This window comes from Sciurus vulgaris (genome assembly GCF_902686455.1).
Source record: "Sciurus vulgaris genome assembly, chromosome: 15".
Taxonomy (NCBI): Eukaryota; Metazoa; Chordata; class Mammalia; order Rodentia; family Sciuridae; genus Sciurus; species Sciurus vulgaris.
In genome coordinates, this window is record NC_136476.1 from 56,664,918 (window position 1) to 56,683,615 (window position 18,698).

Sequence of the window (18,698 nt, forward strand, 5' to 3'; positions counted from 1 at the left end):
GTAATTGAACTGTGTATTTCATCATGAGCTTCCTAGAGGCCCACGAGAAAAGGGTAATAAAATGATTTATTATGTAGCTATCATTAGCAATAATGAAAAACAAAATACCAGCTCTTTGGAAAAACAGTATTTTCTAGTCTTTATCCCAAAACATGCCTCATATGGAGGACTCTGTCAAATTAGCCGGCCTGGTATCAGTACCATTTCTATAACAGATTTCCTAAGGCTGTGTGTGGGTTTTTTTTTTTTTTTTTTTTTTTTTTTTTTTTAATAGCTCTTTATTAAAAGCTGAGGTCATACCTCAAAACATAACCCAGGGGAAGCAACTTTCAAGGGGCCAAGACATTTCATCCAGGTGGACAGTTTATTTACCATGCCACTTGGCAAAGTGAGAAGTATCCCTGAATCTCTACGCAGGGCCTTATGTGCATAAATTTAGATCCTAAGCAGACATCCCTTTCATGGGTGTGCATGACACACATCTGATTTGATTGTCACTCACATTCACCCCGGGAGGTGGTCAGGGCACGGTTTATCACTCTCACTCTAGAGATGAAGAAGCTAAAAATAAGAAAGGGAAAGTAACTTTTCCAAGGTCACACAGCTAGGGAGAAAAGTCAGGCCTGAGCCCTAGTTCTGCCAGCTCTGAGGCCTCCCGGCTGCACAGCCTGCTTCCCCGTTAAACTAACAGGCTTCGGGATGTTCTCATCGCCTCTATGTGGCTTTAATTCTCTCATTACATACTAAAGGAAAAGCACCCTCTGATAACTTAGGTGCACACAGAAATAACCCTTCCGTCAGGAAGGCACGTTCCACTGAGATTAGGTTCAGAATAAAGTTTCTCCGTGTGGGTCCTGTGCTTCTCAGTGATGGAGATGCCCGGAGGGGATTTCACTGCGCAGTGGCGGATGGAGACAGCCAGGTGCTGCCGGGGATTTGCGAGTGTTGAAAAGCAAACTTTCTGCAACCCTCAGGCCTTTGCAGGGCCACCGAGAGTGAAAGGTCTTGTGGGAAACGACGTGTGTCCCACCCTGCTGTCCCTTGGCCTTCCGAGGCTGCAGGAGGCCCGTGGCCCAGAGCTCCCTCTCTTCCCCACATCCTGGGAGGTGCCTGCTGTAAAACTCCTTTGTTTTGCAGAGTGCAGTGGGGCAGGCCTGTGAGCCCAACAACTCCAGAGGCTGAGGCAGGAGGATCACAAGTTGGAGGCCAGCCTCAGCAATTTAGGGAGACTCTGGTTCAAAAAATAAAAAGGACTGAGGAAATTGCCTAGTCATCCAAAGTCCAAGGAACAAGATCCAAGGCCCATTTCTGCAGTACCCCTCTTTTCTCAGCAAAATGAAACAGAAAACCTTTCTGGAAGCTTTCTTGATCCTGTGGGCCAAGCCACAGGTGCAGGGGGAGGACCCGGAGGGATCTGGGTTCACACGTGGGAAGAGGTTTTCCTCACTCACAGCTTTCCTCACGCCGCCCGCATGGGAACCGAGGGACAGCACCCTCAAGGGCGCCGGGAACAGAGTCGGGTCCCTATGCCAGTTCTCTGACCTGCCACTGTCTCCTGGTAAATTTTCCAGCAAACAGACGCTTGGTTCATGTAAATGACAACACATTTGCTTGGAATGTTATTTTTGATGAAGCTAAAGCTTTTTCTAGCAAGGCTTCCCACCTTCTGGGAAAAAGGAAAAAAGAGAATCCAGCCGGCGGCACAGGCCCTGTCACAGGCCAGCCTGGTGCCTCCAGCACACCGCAGCGGCTCAGCCCCCACTCCCTGCAGAGCCAAGCAGGCCTCCCTGGGCTGCTTGAGAGTTAAGCGGGATAAGAGGTGCCAAGCCTACAGACGCATGTTCAGGAACATTCTGTGGCGCCTCCTTGCCCTTCTCCCTTGCCGTTCTGGTCATGCACTCCCATGGGCCACATGCAGGGATGCTCTTGGGCTTCCAGAGGACAGCTCCAATGCCAGCCTCCCCAGATGACTGTACTTGGACCCGCTGGCCTCCATTCTACCCATGCTTGGTCGTAAGAGCTGAGAAGGCTGCACACGGGGTGCTGGGATGCTGGTCTGAGTCCTCCGCTAGTTGGGGGCCTTCTGGAGGGGGGCTCGTGTCTGCCTCTCTGCTGGATCTCCAGTGCTTAGCCCAGTGCCCCGTATACAGAAGGCACTCAATCAGTGGTTGGGCCATGACTGATGCCATTTCTGCAGCTGCTGTGGCTTTCCTTTTCTCCAGCTGTGGTAGACAGGTGGTGTCGGGGTCTGAGGTCACCGAATGGCCCCTTGGGTGTGATAGATGGCCCTGAGCTCATGTTCCTCAGCCCCACAAACCGCCTTGGTTCTTATTAGCTGCAGACGTTAGCCATGGTGTGAACTTTTTAAAACAAAACCTGTTTCCTCTTGATACTAGCTTTCCTTTCACCTCCTCTCCTCTCCTGCAAGAGGGACTTTCCTTTTCTGTTAAGGTTCCCAACAAGGGTAGCCATGCACCCTTCGCATTGGCTGAGCAGTGAGAGCTGGATGAGGCTCCCACTTCTAAATAAAGCCACCACCCCAGGATGCAGACCGGGCAAGGGGCACTGCTTCCATCTTAGAGATGAGGCAGCTGGGGACCAGACAGCTAAAGTGACCTGCCGAAGGACACGCAGCTGGCAGTGCTGAAGTCATAACCTGGATCAGAGTGCTGGAGAATTTAGACTAGACCACCCAGGTCAATGAAGAAGACCAAAGCCAGCGCCAGGCTTGCTCGCCAGGCTTGCTCCTGGTGGAGCCAAGATGAACACTTTGCCACAGGGCTATAAATAGGCTTTTGCTGTCTGCCCCCCACCGGTGGCAGTTCAATCTCAAGAGCCCAGAACACAGTGAGGTTTGCATGGCAGCACCTGGAGGGCGAAGCCCCGGTGGCTTCTGTCTGTCTGGTCAGGACAGGAAGGCTCTCTGGGGGTGGGGCTCGGCTCTGAGCAGCACCTCCCTCCTCAACACCTCCTCCTCCAAGGAGGCTGGCACCAGGCCAGCAGCCTCCTGATGCTCCTCAGCCGGGAAGACTCTGAGAAGCTGCCTCGGGGCGGCGTGGACCAGGGGCCGAGCCCCTGTGCATGTGGGAGGCAGACGGTCAAGCCATCTGTCCCGAAGCAGAAGCCACGACTACAAAAACCACTCGCAAAATCATCCCAGCACGCACGCCTGCTGAAGTCACAGGAACACGGGTCCGGTTTCAGCTGGATCAGAGCTGCGTCCTGCGCGGTCCTCCATCAGGAGGCGGCCTGCGCCAGGCAGGGCATCATCACAGGTCCCTTCTACCCATTTCTTCTTCCTGGAGTTACTTCCCTTCCTCATTTGACCAGCATCAACCCTCACTGCCGGCCTGGGGATGCAGAGGGGTAAAACCCAGTTCCCCTCCCAAAGTGTTCTCCAAATCGGGGAGTTCTTTTCCTAAAATGGGCCCTTCCTGGACCCTTGGTGGCAAAGGGCAAGGTTTTAAGAGTTTGGGATGGAATTATTGAGTGCATGTGCTCCATATTTCCAGTAGTTCTTTTCCTCCTCCGATTTCTCTGTGGAAGGACCCCTCTCTGTGCTCACTGGTTCGTGGGATGTTCCAGATGTCATGGAGCCTGTCAGCAAGTGCACCAGCTCAGCGGGGACTCCATCTTCACACCCAAGACGCCTCCCCAAAGAAAACAAGCAGAAAAAGGGCACCAGGATTTACCAAGCCCTGCCATGCTTAGGGCTGCCAAAGGGTGTTTCCTGATTTAGTGTCCACAACAATCCAGAGAGATGGGGTATAATTATCCCCATTTTACAGAGGAGGAAACTGAGGCTCAGAGAGGGTGAACAGCCATCCAGCTCCAGCGCTGAGCAGCACAGCAGGGACTCAAGCCCGAGCAGCCGACTCCTGGGCCACACTCCCCTGGCGCCTGCTGGAGCAGCAGCCTCACAGCTCAGAAGGTTTCCGGCAGCCCGCGTTTCGCTCCTGAGCCCCGAGGGCAAGTAATCCCATGTGACCATGACCACCGTCACAGTTCTGTTCTTGCTCACGTCCCCTCTGAGTCCCTTTCTTTCCTGAAACGGGGCACCAGGGTGGGCAGGAAACTCCAGGCCAAGTCCCAAGCACAGAGCAGGGAGATGGCTCCATCCTGGTGTGCATATCAACCTTGGTCCTTTGGCAGCTGTGGTCACACTAGTGACCCCTGTCATAGGCCCCATGCTGAATGTGGGCTCAGCTGAGACCCCCAGCGGCCCCTGTGCTGTGGGCACTCATGCTTCTTAGCTGGGCCTCCACCACCTGGCACTTGAAGCCAGCTTAGGTCGTTCTAATGTAACTTCCATTAGAACCTTTCGATGTCACCTTCCTGGAGTTGATCAAGCATCAAACATTCCAGCCTGTTAGGGCTCTTTGCACCCTGGCTCTGCCCTCCAACGTGCTTCATGACCTCTAGGATACCCACAAGCCTGCTCTTTATAACCTCATCCAAGCTACTGACACAAAGGGGAAGAGAACAGATCTGTGGCGACCACCAGAGACTACTCCCGGAATGCCTTCCATCTAAGAGGAGCTCTTGGGCAGACGGTGGCTCCCGAGCTGGCCCTCATTCTGCTGGCTTTTCTCCTGACCCAGGTGGAGGAGGGGCCCTGGGAATGGAAACAGGCTTCGTTCCCATGTGACCAAGGTTGAACATCATACAGAGAAACGCTCCTTTTTTTAGATTACACCGGGAACCGGGTGAACAGGGACTGAATCTTGGCTCTGCCACAAGTTGGCTGAGCCCTTGGACAAGTCCTCTGTGTCTCTGGGACTCTTATTTCCTTCACTGTTAAGTGGGACAACTGAGGCCACTTCACATGGTCATTGAAGATTAAGGTGTAAGAAGGACTTGGTCACTTGTCACACACCAGCCAACTATGAAAGACTTGAGGTTAGACAGTGAAAGATTGATGTTTCTATCCTGGGCTTCAGACTGCGAGCCCTGCTTGCAGGGCAAGGCAGGCTGAGTCACTTGCCACCTGTGCAGACAGCCAGGCCTCCCCCATGCAGGGCACACAGCAGGCCCAACAAAGTGCGCGTAGGCCGAGGGGACGGGGAAGTGGCTGAAGGGCTTGGGCAGGGGGCACAGTGGACTGGGAGATGCAGGTAGGCCCTGAGCCTGGGGGTCTCCCTGGAAAGAGGAAGAGGTGGTGAGCATTAGGCTTTAGTTCCGTCTCTAGTCCTGTGACGGCTCACAGACCCTGCTGTGACACTGAGTGGGACGCAGGGTCACAGTTACTTTACTTACACAACAGAACACTTTTGCTGCCATATTCTGGTCAAACTGGCCGAGGATGATCCGCACGTCATTGCCCTGTAGACAGAAGGACACATACGTGAGCGCTGGCAGGTGACAGGCATACCCCTGAGCTTGGGGCTCCGGCCGGGCACATTCCTACATCCTGGCAGCACCCCCTCCTGCTCAGCCTGGGCCCGGCCCCCTGGATAGGCTGTCTCCTGCAGGCACCCTCCCTGGTCTGGGGCAGCCTGGGACAGGACTTCATGGGCTGGGGGCCAAAGCGGATGACTCTGAGGAGTCTGGGGGACAGGCCAAGCCTGCAGGTGCCTCCTCCCTTTCCACACAGGGAAACTGAGGCCAAAGGAGGGGAAAACACAAGACTCCAGTCAACCCCCCCCCCGCCCAACTGTGTTCTAGACTCTTCTGTCTTCTCAACAGCCAACCAACCCCTCAGGGCACTTGGGAGCCCCCAGAGCTTCCCGGTTCAGAGGTTGCAGAGGCTCTTCATGATTGTTCTAATCTCAGCCCCACCAACAAGGCAGCGGCTCCTTTCCCCACCCCAGCCTCAGTTTCCTCATCTGGAAGATGGGGGATGGTGGTGGAACTTACCGGACAGGATCCTGGGAGGACTGAGGGAGATAATCCTCACGATGTGTTTACCACATAGCAGGTGCCCGTAAGGGCTGGGAAGTCTTAGTGTTTGATAACTCTCCCCAGCCCACCTTTAATTCTAAGGAAAATCTGTATGTGAAACCTCCATAAACAGGATTCCACTCGTGATCTCATGGGGTTAACAGGTCCTACTGTATGACAAACACGTAACGACTAGCTGCCGGAGGGTCCCTTCTGGGTCATGGTAATGGGCCTAGGTCACTTTCTAGGGACTGGGATGCAGCCTGGTCCTGCCCCATGGAGAATAGGCCAAAGAAAGATGTGCTGGGCAGCTGGCAGGAGGCCTGCTGGGCACAGCTGCCAGCCTCCCCAGGGCTTCCTGGCCTCACAGTGAGGCCCAGCAGCCAGGAGGCCCAGTCCCACAGGAGGTGCCAGTCTCCTGCTGGTCCCTACCCCCTCAGCGGGCCTCGGGCCCTCTGATGAACCAAGAAGGGAAACATGCCTTTAAAGCTCAGTTTTTAGCATCTTTCGAAATTGGAAAGTGCTGACTAGGAAGCCATCTTACTCATCGTGGACTTGTGCAAAATAAAAAAGGCCTGCATTCTAAAACCATCCTTCGTTTGCAAGCAAGAATGGAAAGAAGAGAGAGAGAGAGAGAGAGAGAAAAAACAACTTGCTCTGAAAGGACTTTAAAGGATCGTTACCAGAGCAGTTGAAGGAAAGCAAGCCTTTGTCTGCAATGCTATAAAAAGTTCCAAGCTGCTTCCGGTCGTGGACAGACTCCCAGGCACGCTGCTTGTTGGCTGAAATAGTCTGACCTTTCTTTCTTGCTGCTAACAGTATCCATCCAGTCGGCCCGCCAGTCATCCCAATGTTTAATGAGCATCTACTTTGTGCCAAGCCCTGTGTTGCTCAACATGGTATGGCAGAAAGCTTATGAAAGTTTGAGACAGAGAGACGGGTTCAAATCCCAGCTCCTCCGCTGATGAGCTTCAGAGCATTGGTCCTGATCACCTGGAGCCTGGATTTCATCTCAGAAGCAGGGATGGTCCTTCCTGCCCTGCTGGATGGTGCAGGAAGCATCATAATGACACCCGCCTCAGCGCCTCGTCCCTGCTCCTCACTAAATGCCGTGGTTCTGATAGTGCTTTCTTCCCACAGCTCTCCCTGGGCAGCCTCTCTCATGACCTGGCCACAAATGCCCTGCCTATGCTGTGAAACCTCAAATCCCCCTCCCCAACCCAGACTCTTCTCCAGCTGCCCGTGGGACACCTCGGGATTCTCCCAGCACACAGCCCGAGGCTGAACTCATGATCTTTCCCAGCCCCTTTTCTGTCTCTGGGAACAGTACTGCCACTCACCTGAGTCGGGAATCTGGGAGTCACCCGGGGTTCACTCCTCTCCTTCACCTCCCAGGCCCGAGCCTTCACCAGGGCTCACTAGCTTTGACATCAGCCCTGTCCCCCTAGCCCACTGCCCTGGTTTAGTCACGGTCCCTCCTTCTTTCCTTAGTGGGCAGCTGGACCTCACCTTTACTTCCGCCCAGCCACCCGTCCCCACAGGGCAGAGGGTGGGCTCATGCCTAGATCCACATCTGACTGTGAAATCTCTTCATGGCCCGAGGTTTACAGAGCAACTTGGAGCGCGAGAATCTTTACCACGTGACTCCAGCCCACTTCTCCCTTACATTTCTCACGTCCTCTGAGGCAGTAAAAATGAACTACCGGCCGTTTCCCCAAATGTCTGCGACTCATCCATTCATTCCTATTCTGCTCCTCCTTCCTTCTGTAAGCTCGACCATTCAATGTCCTTCGTTCCCCAATGCTCTCCCTGGAGGGCTGCTCCCACCCCTCATGCCTCCCCTCCAGGCCCCCTGCTCTGAGAGCTGGCTCTCTCTCCCATTGGGTTTCACAGCCATTTCCTCCTCTGTGGCCTGGGGCACCCTGCATTTCTCTCCATCACGTTTCCCCCTGAGATCAAGGGGACTCATCTCTGGCCCCCAGCTCTCAGCACAGGACATGACACCTGTCAGTAAATATGCATCAAATGCAAGGTGCAGTGACCGAGCCACATGCGGCATGGAACATCATCCTTGTCCACACGGGTCACTCGGGGGCTGGAAGGCTTTATCGTTGCTGCCCAGTATCCTGCTGGTCCTAGGGTCTGGGACTGACTGGGTGTACCCTGTCCACTTCTCAATGAACTGAGGGTCCCATGTCTTCGTGGCTGACTGCCTGACCACCTGCTGACAAATAACCAGCTCTGCCACTCGAGGACCACTTAGTATCTCTGCTGCCATGACAACCATGTTGCAAGGACCACCTGGTTCTACGCTCCCAGGTTGTTAGGTATGCATGGGGCCCAAGGGATCGCCAGTCTACCTAGCTCCTTCCCAGATACGCCAAAGACTCTCCCCTAGGCTGCACAGCACCCCCAAGCCCAGGATGGCTCTTTGTTGACTCTAGCCTTCAGAGGGTCTTGAGTCCAGCTGGTGCCTGAGGCAGGAAGCTGTTCAAGCCCACGCTGGTTCTGGAGGGAGAAGAGGGGCCCAGATGCAGCCAAACCTGAGAAGGAGGAGGGGCCTGAGTGGGAGGAGGAGCCTATGAGGGAAGGAGGGGCCTGAGAGGGAGGAGAAGTCTGAGTGGGAGGAGGAAACTTCTAGGGAGGAGGAGCCTATGAGGAGAAGGAACCTGAGAGGGAGGTGGGGTCTGAGAGGGAGGAGGACCTGGTTCCCACTGTAGGGGAGTCTGTGATCCAATAGGTATAGTGGGCAAAGGGGAATGAGAGGAATTGGGTCGTGGGAGCATCTTGAGAGCAGCATGAAGAGTTCAGGGTGCTCAGACTTGGATCCAGGGCACGAGGAGGTGTCTGAGAAGGGGAAGCACCCTGGAGTGGCAACCTATTGGAAGACTCCGGACGGGAAAAGACTTTAGGGAATATTGACGGGTTTTTACACATGTGTGCGTGGGCACAAGTTCCACAGTCACACTTCTCAGTGTTGAATAGCTTGTACCTTCCCCTGACAGTCCAGAGAGTGGACAGAGAAATTTGGGGTCGGTCATGGTCCCTGCCTCTGGCTAAGAAGCCCCCCTCCCTGGCCCAGCAAGTACAAGTTCCCTCCCTCAACAGGGCTCAGAGCACTTTAAGGGGTACTGGGGGTGAGCAGGGGAGCCAGGAAGTGCCTGAGGATGAGTTCACAGAGCAGAACTCTGCTGGGACAGAGAGGGGACCTGCCCAGGGAGGGCCTGGAAACTCCCAGCCTTCGTGGACTTGGTTCTGTCGGGGGCCACATGAAGTGAAAGCAGATGACCAGGTGAGACCCATGACAGCTCCCTCCCAGATGTTAGGTCTTGGTAGGCAGGGAGGGGCGCCCCACCCCAGACCTCCCACGACCTGTGAGGGCAAGGCCCCCTGAATTCTCTCAGAAGAGTCCCAGGTGGCCCAACCCTCAGGCTGATGTCCTTTCCTCTTGGCCCCTTCTCATTCATTGTCTAGAACCCCCTTTGTCTCTAGGATGCTTCCAGGGACCTAAAATATTCTCTCTCTCTCTCTCTCTCTCTCTCTCTCTCTCTCTCTCTCTCTCTCTCTGTCACACACACACACACACACACACACACACACACACACACACACGACCCAAGCAAGCTCCAGTTTGCAGGGGAGAATTCCAGAGTGCTGGCTGGTGTGTTGAGTACTCTTAGTTCCACCCTGGGAGAGGCACCATTATTATACATAGGAACAAAGTGAGGCTAAAGCATTAGGCTCCTTCAAATGTGGGGACCCCTCCACCAGGCTGGCATGCCACTCCCAGCTGCAGTGGGGGCTGCTGGCAGCTCTGTCCCTTCTTTGAGAGGTGCTCTTGACTAAGCAGGGCTTCCTGGCCCTGGGAGATCATGCCAGAGCCCACGCCCTGTGGGCAGCCACCAAGGACTGTTTCAAAGGTAGAAGAGCCCGTGCCCTTGCTGAAAGGCAGGACCAGCCCGTGGGGTGCTGTGCCCTAGAGATCCCCATGAGCCAGGTAAACCTGGTCTCCAGCCAGCACAGCACTGGCCTGCTGGCCTAGCTCCCCTCCCACGCCTCCTGCTCCCCTCCCTCAGTGAAGCACTTTTACTGGAACTCCAGCCTCTGTTTCTAGGAACTTCGACCTAAGTTTCCAGGTCACAGAGATAGGAAGTGGCCTGGACCCCAGGTTGGTGGGCCCCAAGAACCTCAGGGCTGACCACTCCCCCCTCCCAACTGCCTCGCAGGCCAAGAAAGCGAAGCCCACCATCCTGAGCTGCCGGAACCCGGCGTCCAGTCTGCAGCAATGGCTCTTGGAGAAACTCAAGCAGATGTTGAAGTGAAAGGATGTGAACAGCACGTGCCGCCCTGAGTCACTAAAATAGCTGGCATGCATTGAGAGACGACGGGGACCAGCCCCGCCACCAGAGGAGTGTGGCCTCCTAGAGGGAAGGCCAAAGGTGACCTGCCGCCGACCCTTGGCTTATCTGGAGTCTCCAGCCGACCACGTACCTGTCTCAGCCCCCTTTCCATCGCATCCTGCTTTCTCAGGGGCTTCACCTCACAGACCTGCTGAGCCTCCGAGACCACAGGGAACCAAGCAGGATGCCGAAGGCGGGGGAGGAGCTGCGAGCCCTGGGTGCTGGCCAAGTGGGTGGCCACCATGCAGGCTGGAAGGTGGCTGGAGGCACTGGCCAGGACTGCCCCACGGTCTGTCTGCAGACCTGGGGAAGCCCAGAGGGTTCACCTAGATGTCCCCTCCAATGTCCTCCTGGCTCTGACAGACTGATTCCACATCCAGGATAAACACTCTTTTTTCCTGAACCTTTCTTAGACGTTCCCACCACCCCAAAACCTTTAAGGACTCAGAAGCAGGAAACAGGTACTCATTATTCAGAGAGGGCGTGAGAAGGGAGTGGCCTACTCCAGCCTGCTTACGGCATGGTATTTCCTTAAAGTTTATTACTGTTTCTTGAAAATCCATCTATATTTAGCAGTCCAATAATCTATCTTAAGATAAAAATGATACTTTTTCTTCTCCACCATTCTGAGCAAACCGCCCATGGGGACGATGCAACCTGTTTATTCTGTAGCTTGGTGTCCCCTTGGAGTGCTTGTGTGAATCAGTGCCCAGAGGTCAGCAGGGGCTCCTGGCAGCTAGGTGTGTGTGGGTGGTGATTCCCACAGGGAGTCTCCCACCTGGTTGGAGAAGAGAGCGACAATTCCCACCAGGACTTTCCTTGCCAGTGGGAGGAGGGAGCACATGATTCCCACGAGGACCCTCCCACGGGGCAAAGGTGAGCTGAGTCCCCCTCGCGTCTGTCTTTGTGGTCTTCCTGCCGCAGGCAGAATTGGGTCCTCCCAGGGTGTCCACTTCTGGATCCCCAGAGCCTGTGAAGATGCCACTTTACACCGCAAGGGGAGTTCACGTTACAGGTGGCAACAAGGTCACTGATTTTTAAAATTTTCTTGGCACAATGTAATCACAAGGGTCTTTAAGAAGGGAAGAGTGAGACACAGGGTGACAGGGTATAAGAAGGGCTCATCTGACAACTGGTGGCTTTGAAGTCAGAGGAAGTGGCCACTTGAGGGTTTCAGGCAGCCTCTAGAGGCTGGAAAATGTGAGGAAATGGACTCTTTCCCCCAAAGCCTCCAGAGAGCACGCAGCCCTGCGGACGCCTCGATCTGAGTCTGTGAGGCTGGCATTGGGTCTCTGGCCTCCAGGACAGTAAGACAGATTTGTGCTGCTCATAGCCACTTGGATGCTTCAGCAGCCCAGGAGCTGAATATGCTTCCCTCTCTGGCAGGACCTGACCCTGGATAGGTTCTGCTGCCCTTTCCCATGTAGGGCATGGACCCTCTTTATCATTGCTGACCAGCTGGGTGGCTTTTCTGGTCAAAGCCATTTCCTTACTGTACCATTCAAGGCATAAAAATGTCCAGTGATGCTGGCAGTGAATTGGGCTATTTTTGTGACTCACTCAAAAAGAAAGATAACAAACCTCTGAGTGGCAGAGGCAGACTTCCTTCTCCCTTCTTTTTAGAGTGGAAAGGTCGGCTCCATTTAGGTGGTCCCTGTGATGACAGACTGGAGCTCGCACATTGCTCAGGTAGCAAAACGACCACAAGTGCTTTCTATCCAGCCTGGGTCTTTCTGCCTGCCATTTCCCTCCCTAGGCACACCTGTCCTGATACCAAGGGTTAGCATGTAAGCTGGAAAGCTACCTCATTCCTGTTTTATTGCCAAGAAGGCCTATGAAGAAGAGGTTATTTTAAATTTTTGATCTAGTGATAAACTCCTGGGGTGTCCAGAAGTTATGGAGGAATCTCTTGCTAGCTGAGGGTGGGGTGGGCATGAAGAGAGAGCCCACTGTGGTGGTTCCGAGTCATCTGCAGCTCCAGTGTAGGCCCGCCATCTCAGCCCATGCACTTGTCTGCTGTGTGACCGGGGGCAAGTCATTAAGCTTGCCTGAGCTTCAAGCTTCTATACATAAAATGGGGATAACAGTACCTTCCTTTAGAACAGATGGTGGCAAACATTTTCTATAAAGGCCAGGTAGGAAATACTTCAGGTTTCATAGGCCACAGAATCTCTGTTACAGTTACTGAGTTCTGCTACTGTAGTACAAAAGTAGCCAAGAGCAATGTGGTCAATGAACATCTTCCAATAAAACTTTATTTATAAAACCAAATGGCAGACCAGATTTGGCCCATGGACCACTGTTTGCTGATGGCTACCATAGAGTCATTGTGAGGATTAATGAATTCATGAACATGCAGGCACAAAGCAAAGGCTAAAAATGTCATTCATTGGTATTGAAGCTGAAGTATGGGGTGAGGGCAGGAGAATGCAGGATTAGACGGGAAAGAACATCAGCCCACTGGAAAGATGCCCCAGGCTTTACAGCTTTGGCCTCCTCCCTCCTCTGGTAAATTTGTCTGCAAAATGGGAGCTCTATGGGCTCAGAGAGCCTACACAAATTGCTCACCATCTCCCAGCTTTGCTTAATGTCCCAAAGTGTGGGTTTTTAAAGACTTTTTGTTGTTATTTTAAGATATTTGTTAAAGGATAGGGAGTCCCATAGCTTTCTAACCTTAAGTTGCATAATTTTATTGTTAAGTGTTTCTTCTGTTCCACTGTTCCCCAGGTTTTCCAATAGAACACCAAACAGCCTGTGAGAGCCACACTCTGCATGTAGGGACCCTCACATAGCCCTGGTCCGTGAATGTCCCTAGGGTCTTTCTACAGAGGACACTGAGGCAGGCAGAGGACTCGAACCCCGGATCTACTTGATGAAAAAGTCCTTGTGCTGAATTTCTGTTTGGGATAATGAGAAAGTTCTGGAAGTGGATAATGCTACTGAATTGAGTGAGTGCTTTGTTATAAATGGGTGAAAGGAGTCAGGCACAGTGGTGCATGCCTAGAATTCCAGCAACTTGGGAGGCTAAGGCAGGAGGATTGCATGTTTGAGGCTAGCCTGGGCAATTAGCAAGATCTTGTCTCAAGATAAAATTTTAAAAAGGGTTGGAGGTGTAGCTTAATGGTAAAGCACCCTTGGATTCAATCCCCCATACTACCAAAAAAAAGGTTAAATGTTAAATTTTGTTATATATATTTTATTCCAATAAAAAAAAAGGTAGCAACAAAAATAGTACTTCTTATGCTGTCTGAGCAAAGAAAAAGCAAAAACAAACCCCCAGAGACAAAATGAAATGAATGAGACTTCTGTAAAGTAGGGTCCCACTACTCAAGGTGGGTGAGGGCAGGGACTGGCAGCGTGTTGGGAAGTCTGATGAAGTTGGGTGTCTGATGAAGCTCTCTGACTTGGGTGGTGTCCTCCTCAAGGTTCAGTAAGGCATTCATTTGGTCAGTGTGGGTTTTGAATCAGTATTTTATTCCCTAATAGAATTAAAAAAAAAAAAAAAAATTCCTGTGCTTTCCACAAAAGTAGCCTCTGCAAACCTGGACTGAACTGGGGCACTTGCCCCTCACATCTCTGTTCTGGAAATAAGGGCCTGTGGATGCCTGGGTCTGAAACAGTGCATCTGCCAAAACCATCAAAAATGGAAACATGAATGCGGGGATGGGGGCCATTTCAGGAAAGGAAGGGGGGTGGGCAGAGGGAAGCCCCAAACCTGGAGCTCATGCCCTAGGCCCAGTTCTTGGCCTCAGCCGCGGTGGGGGGCTTCCCAGTCCCACCTGGTGACAGATTTTACAGCCTCTTGTTTAGGACTGGCCTAGATTGAGGTCAAAATGCCGTGGGGCTTCCTGGCACAAAGATGGTTTTAAATTTTTTTGATATAACTTGATACCTATCTGCCAAATCAGCCTTCTTAATATCAGTATTCAGGTCTTCTGTGTTCGGACTTATTTTTGCCTGGGTGTCTGAGTCTGAGACAGAGCTGTTACGTCCCCCAACGCTATTGTGTTCCTGCCAGTTCTACTCTGTATTTCCAACAGGCTTCTCTTTATTTATTTCAGTGAGGTGTAATGGTCCCCGAGCCTATTATTCTCACAGCGGGTGTATCCTTATCCATAGAAAAGGACTCTCCTTAATCCTGCCGAATGTCTGGACCTTGGCTTCTCTTTGGTCCTATATGATCACCAGGAGTCTTACTGCATTGTGGTTTGCTCCGTAGATTTTTGCCTAAACTTCAACCTTTAACCTCTCAGCATCACCTAGTTTGTCTGTTGTAAAAAGTTTTTCAAAACTCAATCTGAAAGTTCTTGCCTTCCCAGAGTGTGTTTGGCCTACTTTAATTTCTGATCAGAATCACTATGTTTAGTCTGTAGTTATCCGTTTTAAGCTTCCTGGGTTTCATGGGTACTGCTTCTCAATACCTGGACCGGATATTCTTTGCTTTTATCTCCCATGTTTCAGAAGCTTCTGGTTCTGTTTGCTTGACAGTATATGTTCTGTTGCATCATTCAAAGCATTCTTTAGCTCATGTTTCTCTTATTATGTTTTTGTTTTAAATTTTTGCGGTGCCGGGGATAGAACCCAGGGCCTTGGAGAGTTAGGCAAGTGTTCTGCCTCTGAGCCCGTCTCTGATTGGGAAGCTCGTGAACAAATGGTCTCTTTGGGGTCTCTCTCCTAGTTTAGACCAGGAGTTGAGCACCTATTCTTTTTTTATTCACCCACCTTTTAGGTTCCATAATATAATTTGGATTTTTATATCTCAGTTACTGTCATTACACTATTTTGGCTTTACCTCTGAAACCAGGAGTACTTTTTGCACGTGTAGGCACTTTTATAACAGGGGTGTAGACAGATCTTTCTCCACAGCTCCGTGGTCCCTGCTGAACCGTTCCTTTCCTGACCTTGGCCATGAAGTGCACCCTTGATCTCAGCCAGGTGATGTGGACCCTGGGCTTAACCTCAAGAAGAGTCATCAGGCTGGGACCTTGCTGGTTTTTCCACCTTTCTGGAAACTTTTCTTTCTTTCTTTCTTTCTTTCTTTCTTTCTTTCTTTCTTTCTTTTTTTCCCCCCCTCTGGGCTCAATATTTGTAAGATTCCCCCTTAAAGTTTATATATCAAAACATTTGCCAATATGTGCCCAGATATGTCTCTTTTTTCCACCAATTCTGCTAGAATGCAGAGAGAGGTCAGTTGGTCTGTTCACATAGCCTTCACTTTTCTGTATAGAATTGTTGACTGTAGCTTTAAAATGGTCAAATATTCATATCATCCAATCTACCAGGTCTATCTTCAGCCCATTTAAGTTTCTTAAAAAAAAAAAAAATTTTTCTTCTTTGAGAATAGATTTAGATTTATAGAAAAATGGCTCACCCAGCTTTCCCTACTCTTAACATCTTCTGTTATAAGATACACTTGTTACAATCAATGAACCAGCATTCACGCATTATTATTAGCTAAAGTCCGTCATTTATTCAAATTTCCTGCTGGGGAGCAGTGGTGCACGCCTGTAATCCCAGCAACTCGGGAGGCTGAGGCAGGAGGATCACACGTTCAAGCCAGCCTCAGCTAAAGTGAGGTGCTAAGCAGCTCAGTAAGACCTGTCTCTAAATAAAATGTAAAAAGGGGCTGGGGGTGTGGCTCACTGATTAAGTGCCCCAGTACCCAAAAAAAAAAAAAAAAAAAAAAAAATTTCCTTAGTTTTATTCTCTCATGTCCTTTTCCTGTCCTGGGCCCATCTGGGATACTGTGGATATTAGTTGTCATGCCTCCTCTGCCTCCTTTTGGCTCTGACAGCCCCCACTTTGGACAACGTAGGCAGTGTGGAGGAGTGCTGGCCAGGTCTTTTGTAGACTGGCCTTCCACTGGAACCTGCTGGTGCTTTTCTCGTGCTTGGCAGTGGCCTTGGGAGGAAGAGTAGAGAGTGCCATTGTCATACTGTCACTTCGGGGGTGCTGGCGGCATGACTGATCACGGTTGACGTTGACCTTGCGGACTGAGGTATGTGTCTGGTTCCTCTGCTGTCAAATTATTCTGCTCATACTGTCCTCTCGGGAAGGAAGTAACAAGTGGGTAGTTATGGCCCAAGCCCTTGGAGCATGAGGACTCTTAAGTTTCTTGGAATTCTACTGCAGACATTTTTCTATTTTCTCCTAGTCATTTGTTGATTATAAAAGCATGGACTCGTAGATATCCATTTTACACTCTGGGTTATATTCCAAAACTTCCTTCCTTCATTGTTCAGATGTCCCGGCCTTGGCCTTTGGAAGTGCTTCAGGTGGCGGCTGTGCTCGGGTGACATGCCTGCCAGGGTGTGCTGTGCTTTGAGCCCTGCCCAACTTGCTGACACCACACGAGGCTCCCGCATCATCTTACTTCCTGCCCCAGAGGCAGTCGCTTCTCTGAGTGGCCCTGGTTCCTCTTACTGGGGAATGGGATTAGAAACCAAACTCTGGGTGCCGGTGTGCTCGCTGTTCCTGGGCTGCCTGTTCTGTTTTTGATCTTGGTTCTGTTTTGTGAGTCCTGGTTTCCCCTTAGGATCTCCCTTCTCCAGTATCCATAACTGCTACCTCTGCTCTCATTGGATTGATCTCTTTGGCCATTTCCTCTGAATGCGGGGAAGGCATCTCGAGTTCGCCCTCCACATCATCGATTTTTATTTTTTCCTGGCATTAGCTCCTCTTTCTACGGCCTCTGATGCAGACTCCTGTTCTGCTATCTGATACTTCATTTTTCCTTGTCCTCTGTACCTCCTTCTCCAACTTATCCACAATAGATCAGAGACTTGCTTTTCTTTGGAGCTTTCCAGAACTTACTGCTTTTTCTTTGTTCATGAGTATTTAATGCAGCCAGACTTGGCATTTCATCCATGCTCATGCCACAGATTGTTGAGCAAATTGGGCTGGCCTCCAGGGGATGGGAAATAAAACAGTGATTGATACAGACAAAAACTTCTGCTTCGTGGGGCTTCCCTTCTAATGGGAGGAGACAGGAGCTAAAACAGTGGGGCAGAATGGACAGCCTGTCAGAGGTTGCTGCACATTGAACTGTGTGCCTTCAAAAGGTCCGTTGAAGTGCTGACCCCAGGACCTTAGAATGAGACCTTATTTGAAAACAAGGTGACTACAGATGTAACCAGTTAGGTGAGGCTGTACTGGAATAGGTTGGGCTCTTAATCCAACACTACTAGTGTTCTACTAAGAGGATGATGTGAAGAGATGGGGAGGGACAATGAGAAGCAGTTACTGGAGGCACATCCTTAGGAGCTAAGGACTCAGGGATATAGAAGCTAAGAGAAAGGTGTGGAAGAACCCCAGAGCCTTCAAGAGGGCATGGCCCTGCCTGGCCCTGGTCTCTAGATCATGTTTTAAGCCCCCTAGATTGTGGTAGTTCATTACGACAGGCCCAGGAAAGTAACACAGATGTCAATCCATGAAGTGGAGAAAATGCGCAGAAAGGGAGAAGTAGGATCCTCGAGGAACAAGGATTTTAATTTAATTTAATTTAATTATTACTATTTTGGGGGTACCAAGGACTGAATCCAGGGACACTTAACCACTGAGCCACATCCCCAGTGCTTTTTATTTTGAGACAGTGTCTTGCTAAGTTGCTTAGGGCCTCACTAAGTTGCTGAGGCTGACTGAACTCGTGATCCTCCTGCCTCAGCCTCCTCAGCTGCTGGGATTACAGGCATGGGCCACCAGGCCTGCTAAGGATTTTACTTTTTATTTTAAATAAAGAGTCAGAAGAGGCCTCTGGGAGGAGAGGACAACTGAACAGACTCTGGGAAGGTGCAAGGAGCCACACCCATGCCTTGGGGGATAGCCCTACCCACAAGGGGGTCCTCAGGGCATTTATAGCCAGCCCTGTCCTGGGGTTTATACGATATGGGAATACTTCTCAGAGCCACGGCTCTCCAGGGTGGCTGGGACAGCCAGGTGGTGGCATTCCCAGACCTGGTCTGAATTCCAGCCCAATACCTCCCACTGGGTGTCTTGGGGTAGGTAGTTCCTTCACCACTTTGACCCCCAAGTCCTCATCTGTGAAATGGGTTACAAAAATTCCCTCTGTGGGGGGCTTTGGGAGGCCTAGGAGAGGCAGTGAAGGTCAAGGGTCAGTGAAGGTCGAGGGTCAGTGAAGGTCGAAGGTGTTGCATGGGGCTGGCCCTCCTCACTGCACTGGGAAAGGCCAGGTCTCCATTTTGGCTGCTGTTTTCCTCACCATTCGTGTCTCTCCTCCTTCTGCAGTTGGTTGGACCAGCAGAGTACCCAGCTCCACCCCCAACCTTTGCGGACTTTCAACCAGTCCCTCTGCTCTAGACACAAAGCCTTTAAACTTGAAAGCCCTCAGAACTCCGCTGGGCCTCTGCAGCCAGGGAGCTATTTCAAGTGCTGCCCGGGAGAGGCCCTGCATGTGGCAGG

General features: G+C 51.5%; 1 protein-coding gene across 1 annotated transcript in view; it reads right to left on the minus strand.

Moving 5' to 3' along the window:
- GABBR2 (gamma-aminobutyric acid type B receptor subunit 2) overlaps positions 1 to 18,698 on the minus strand; it is a 347,122-nt gene that overhangs the window by 143,439 nt on the left and 184,985 nt on the right. The window contains exon 5 of the mRNA XM_079112233.1: positions 5,257 to 5,322. Coding sequence (XP_078968359.1) covers positions 5,257 to 5,322 — 66 coding nt within the window. The remainder of the gene's footprint in view (positions 1 to 5,256; positions 5,323 to 18,698) is intronic.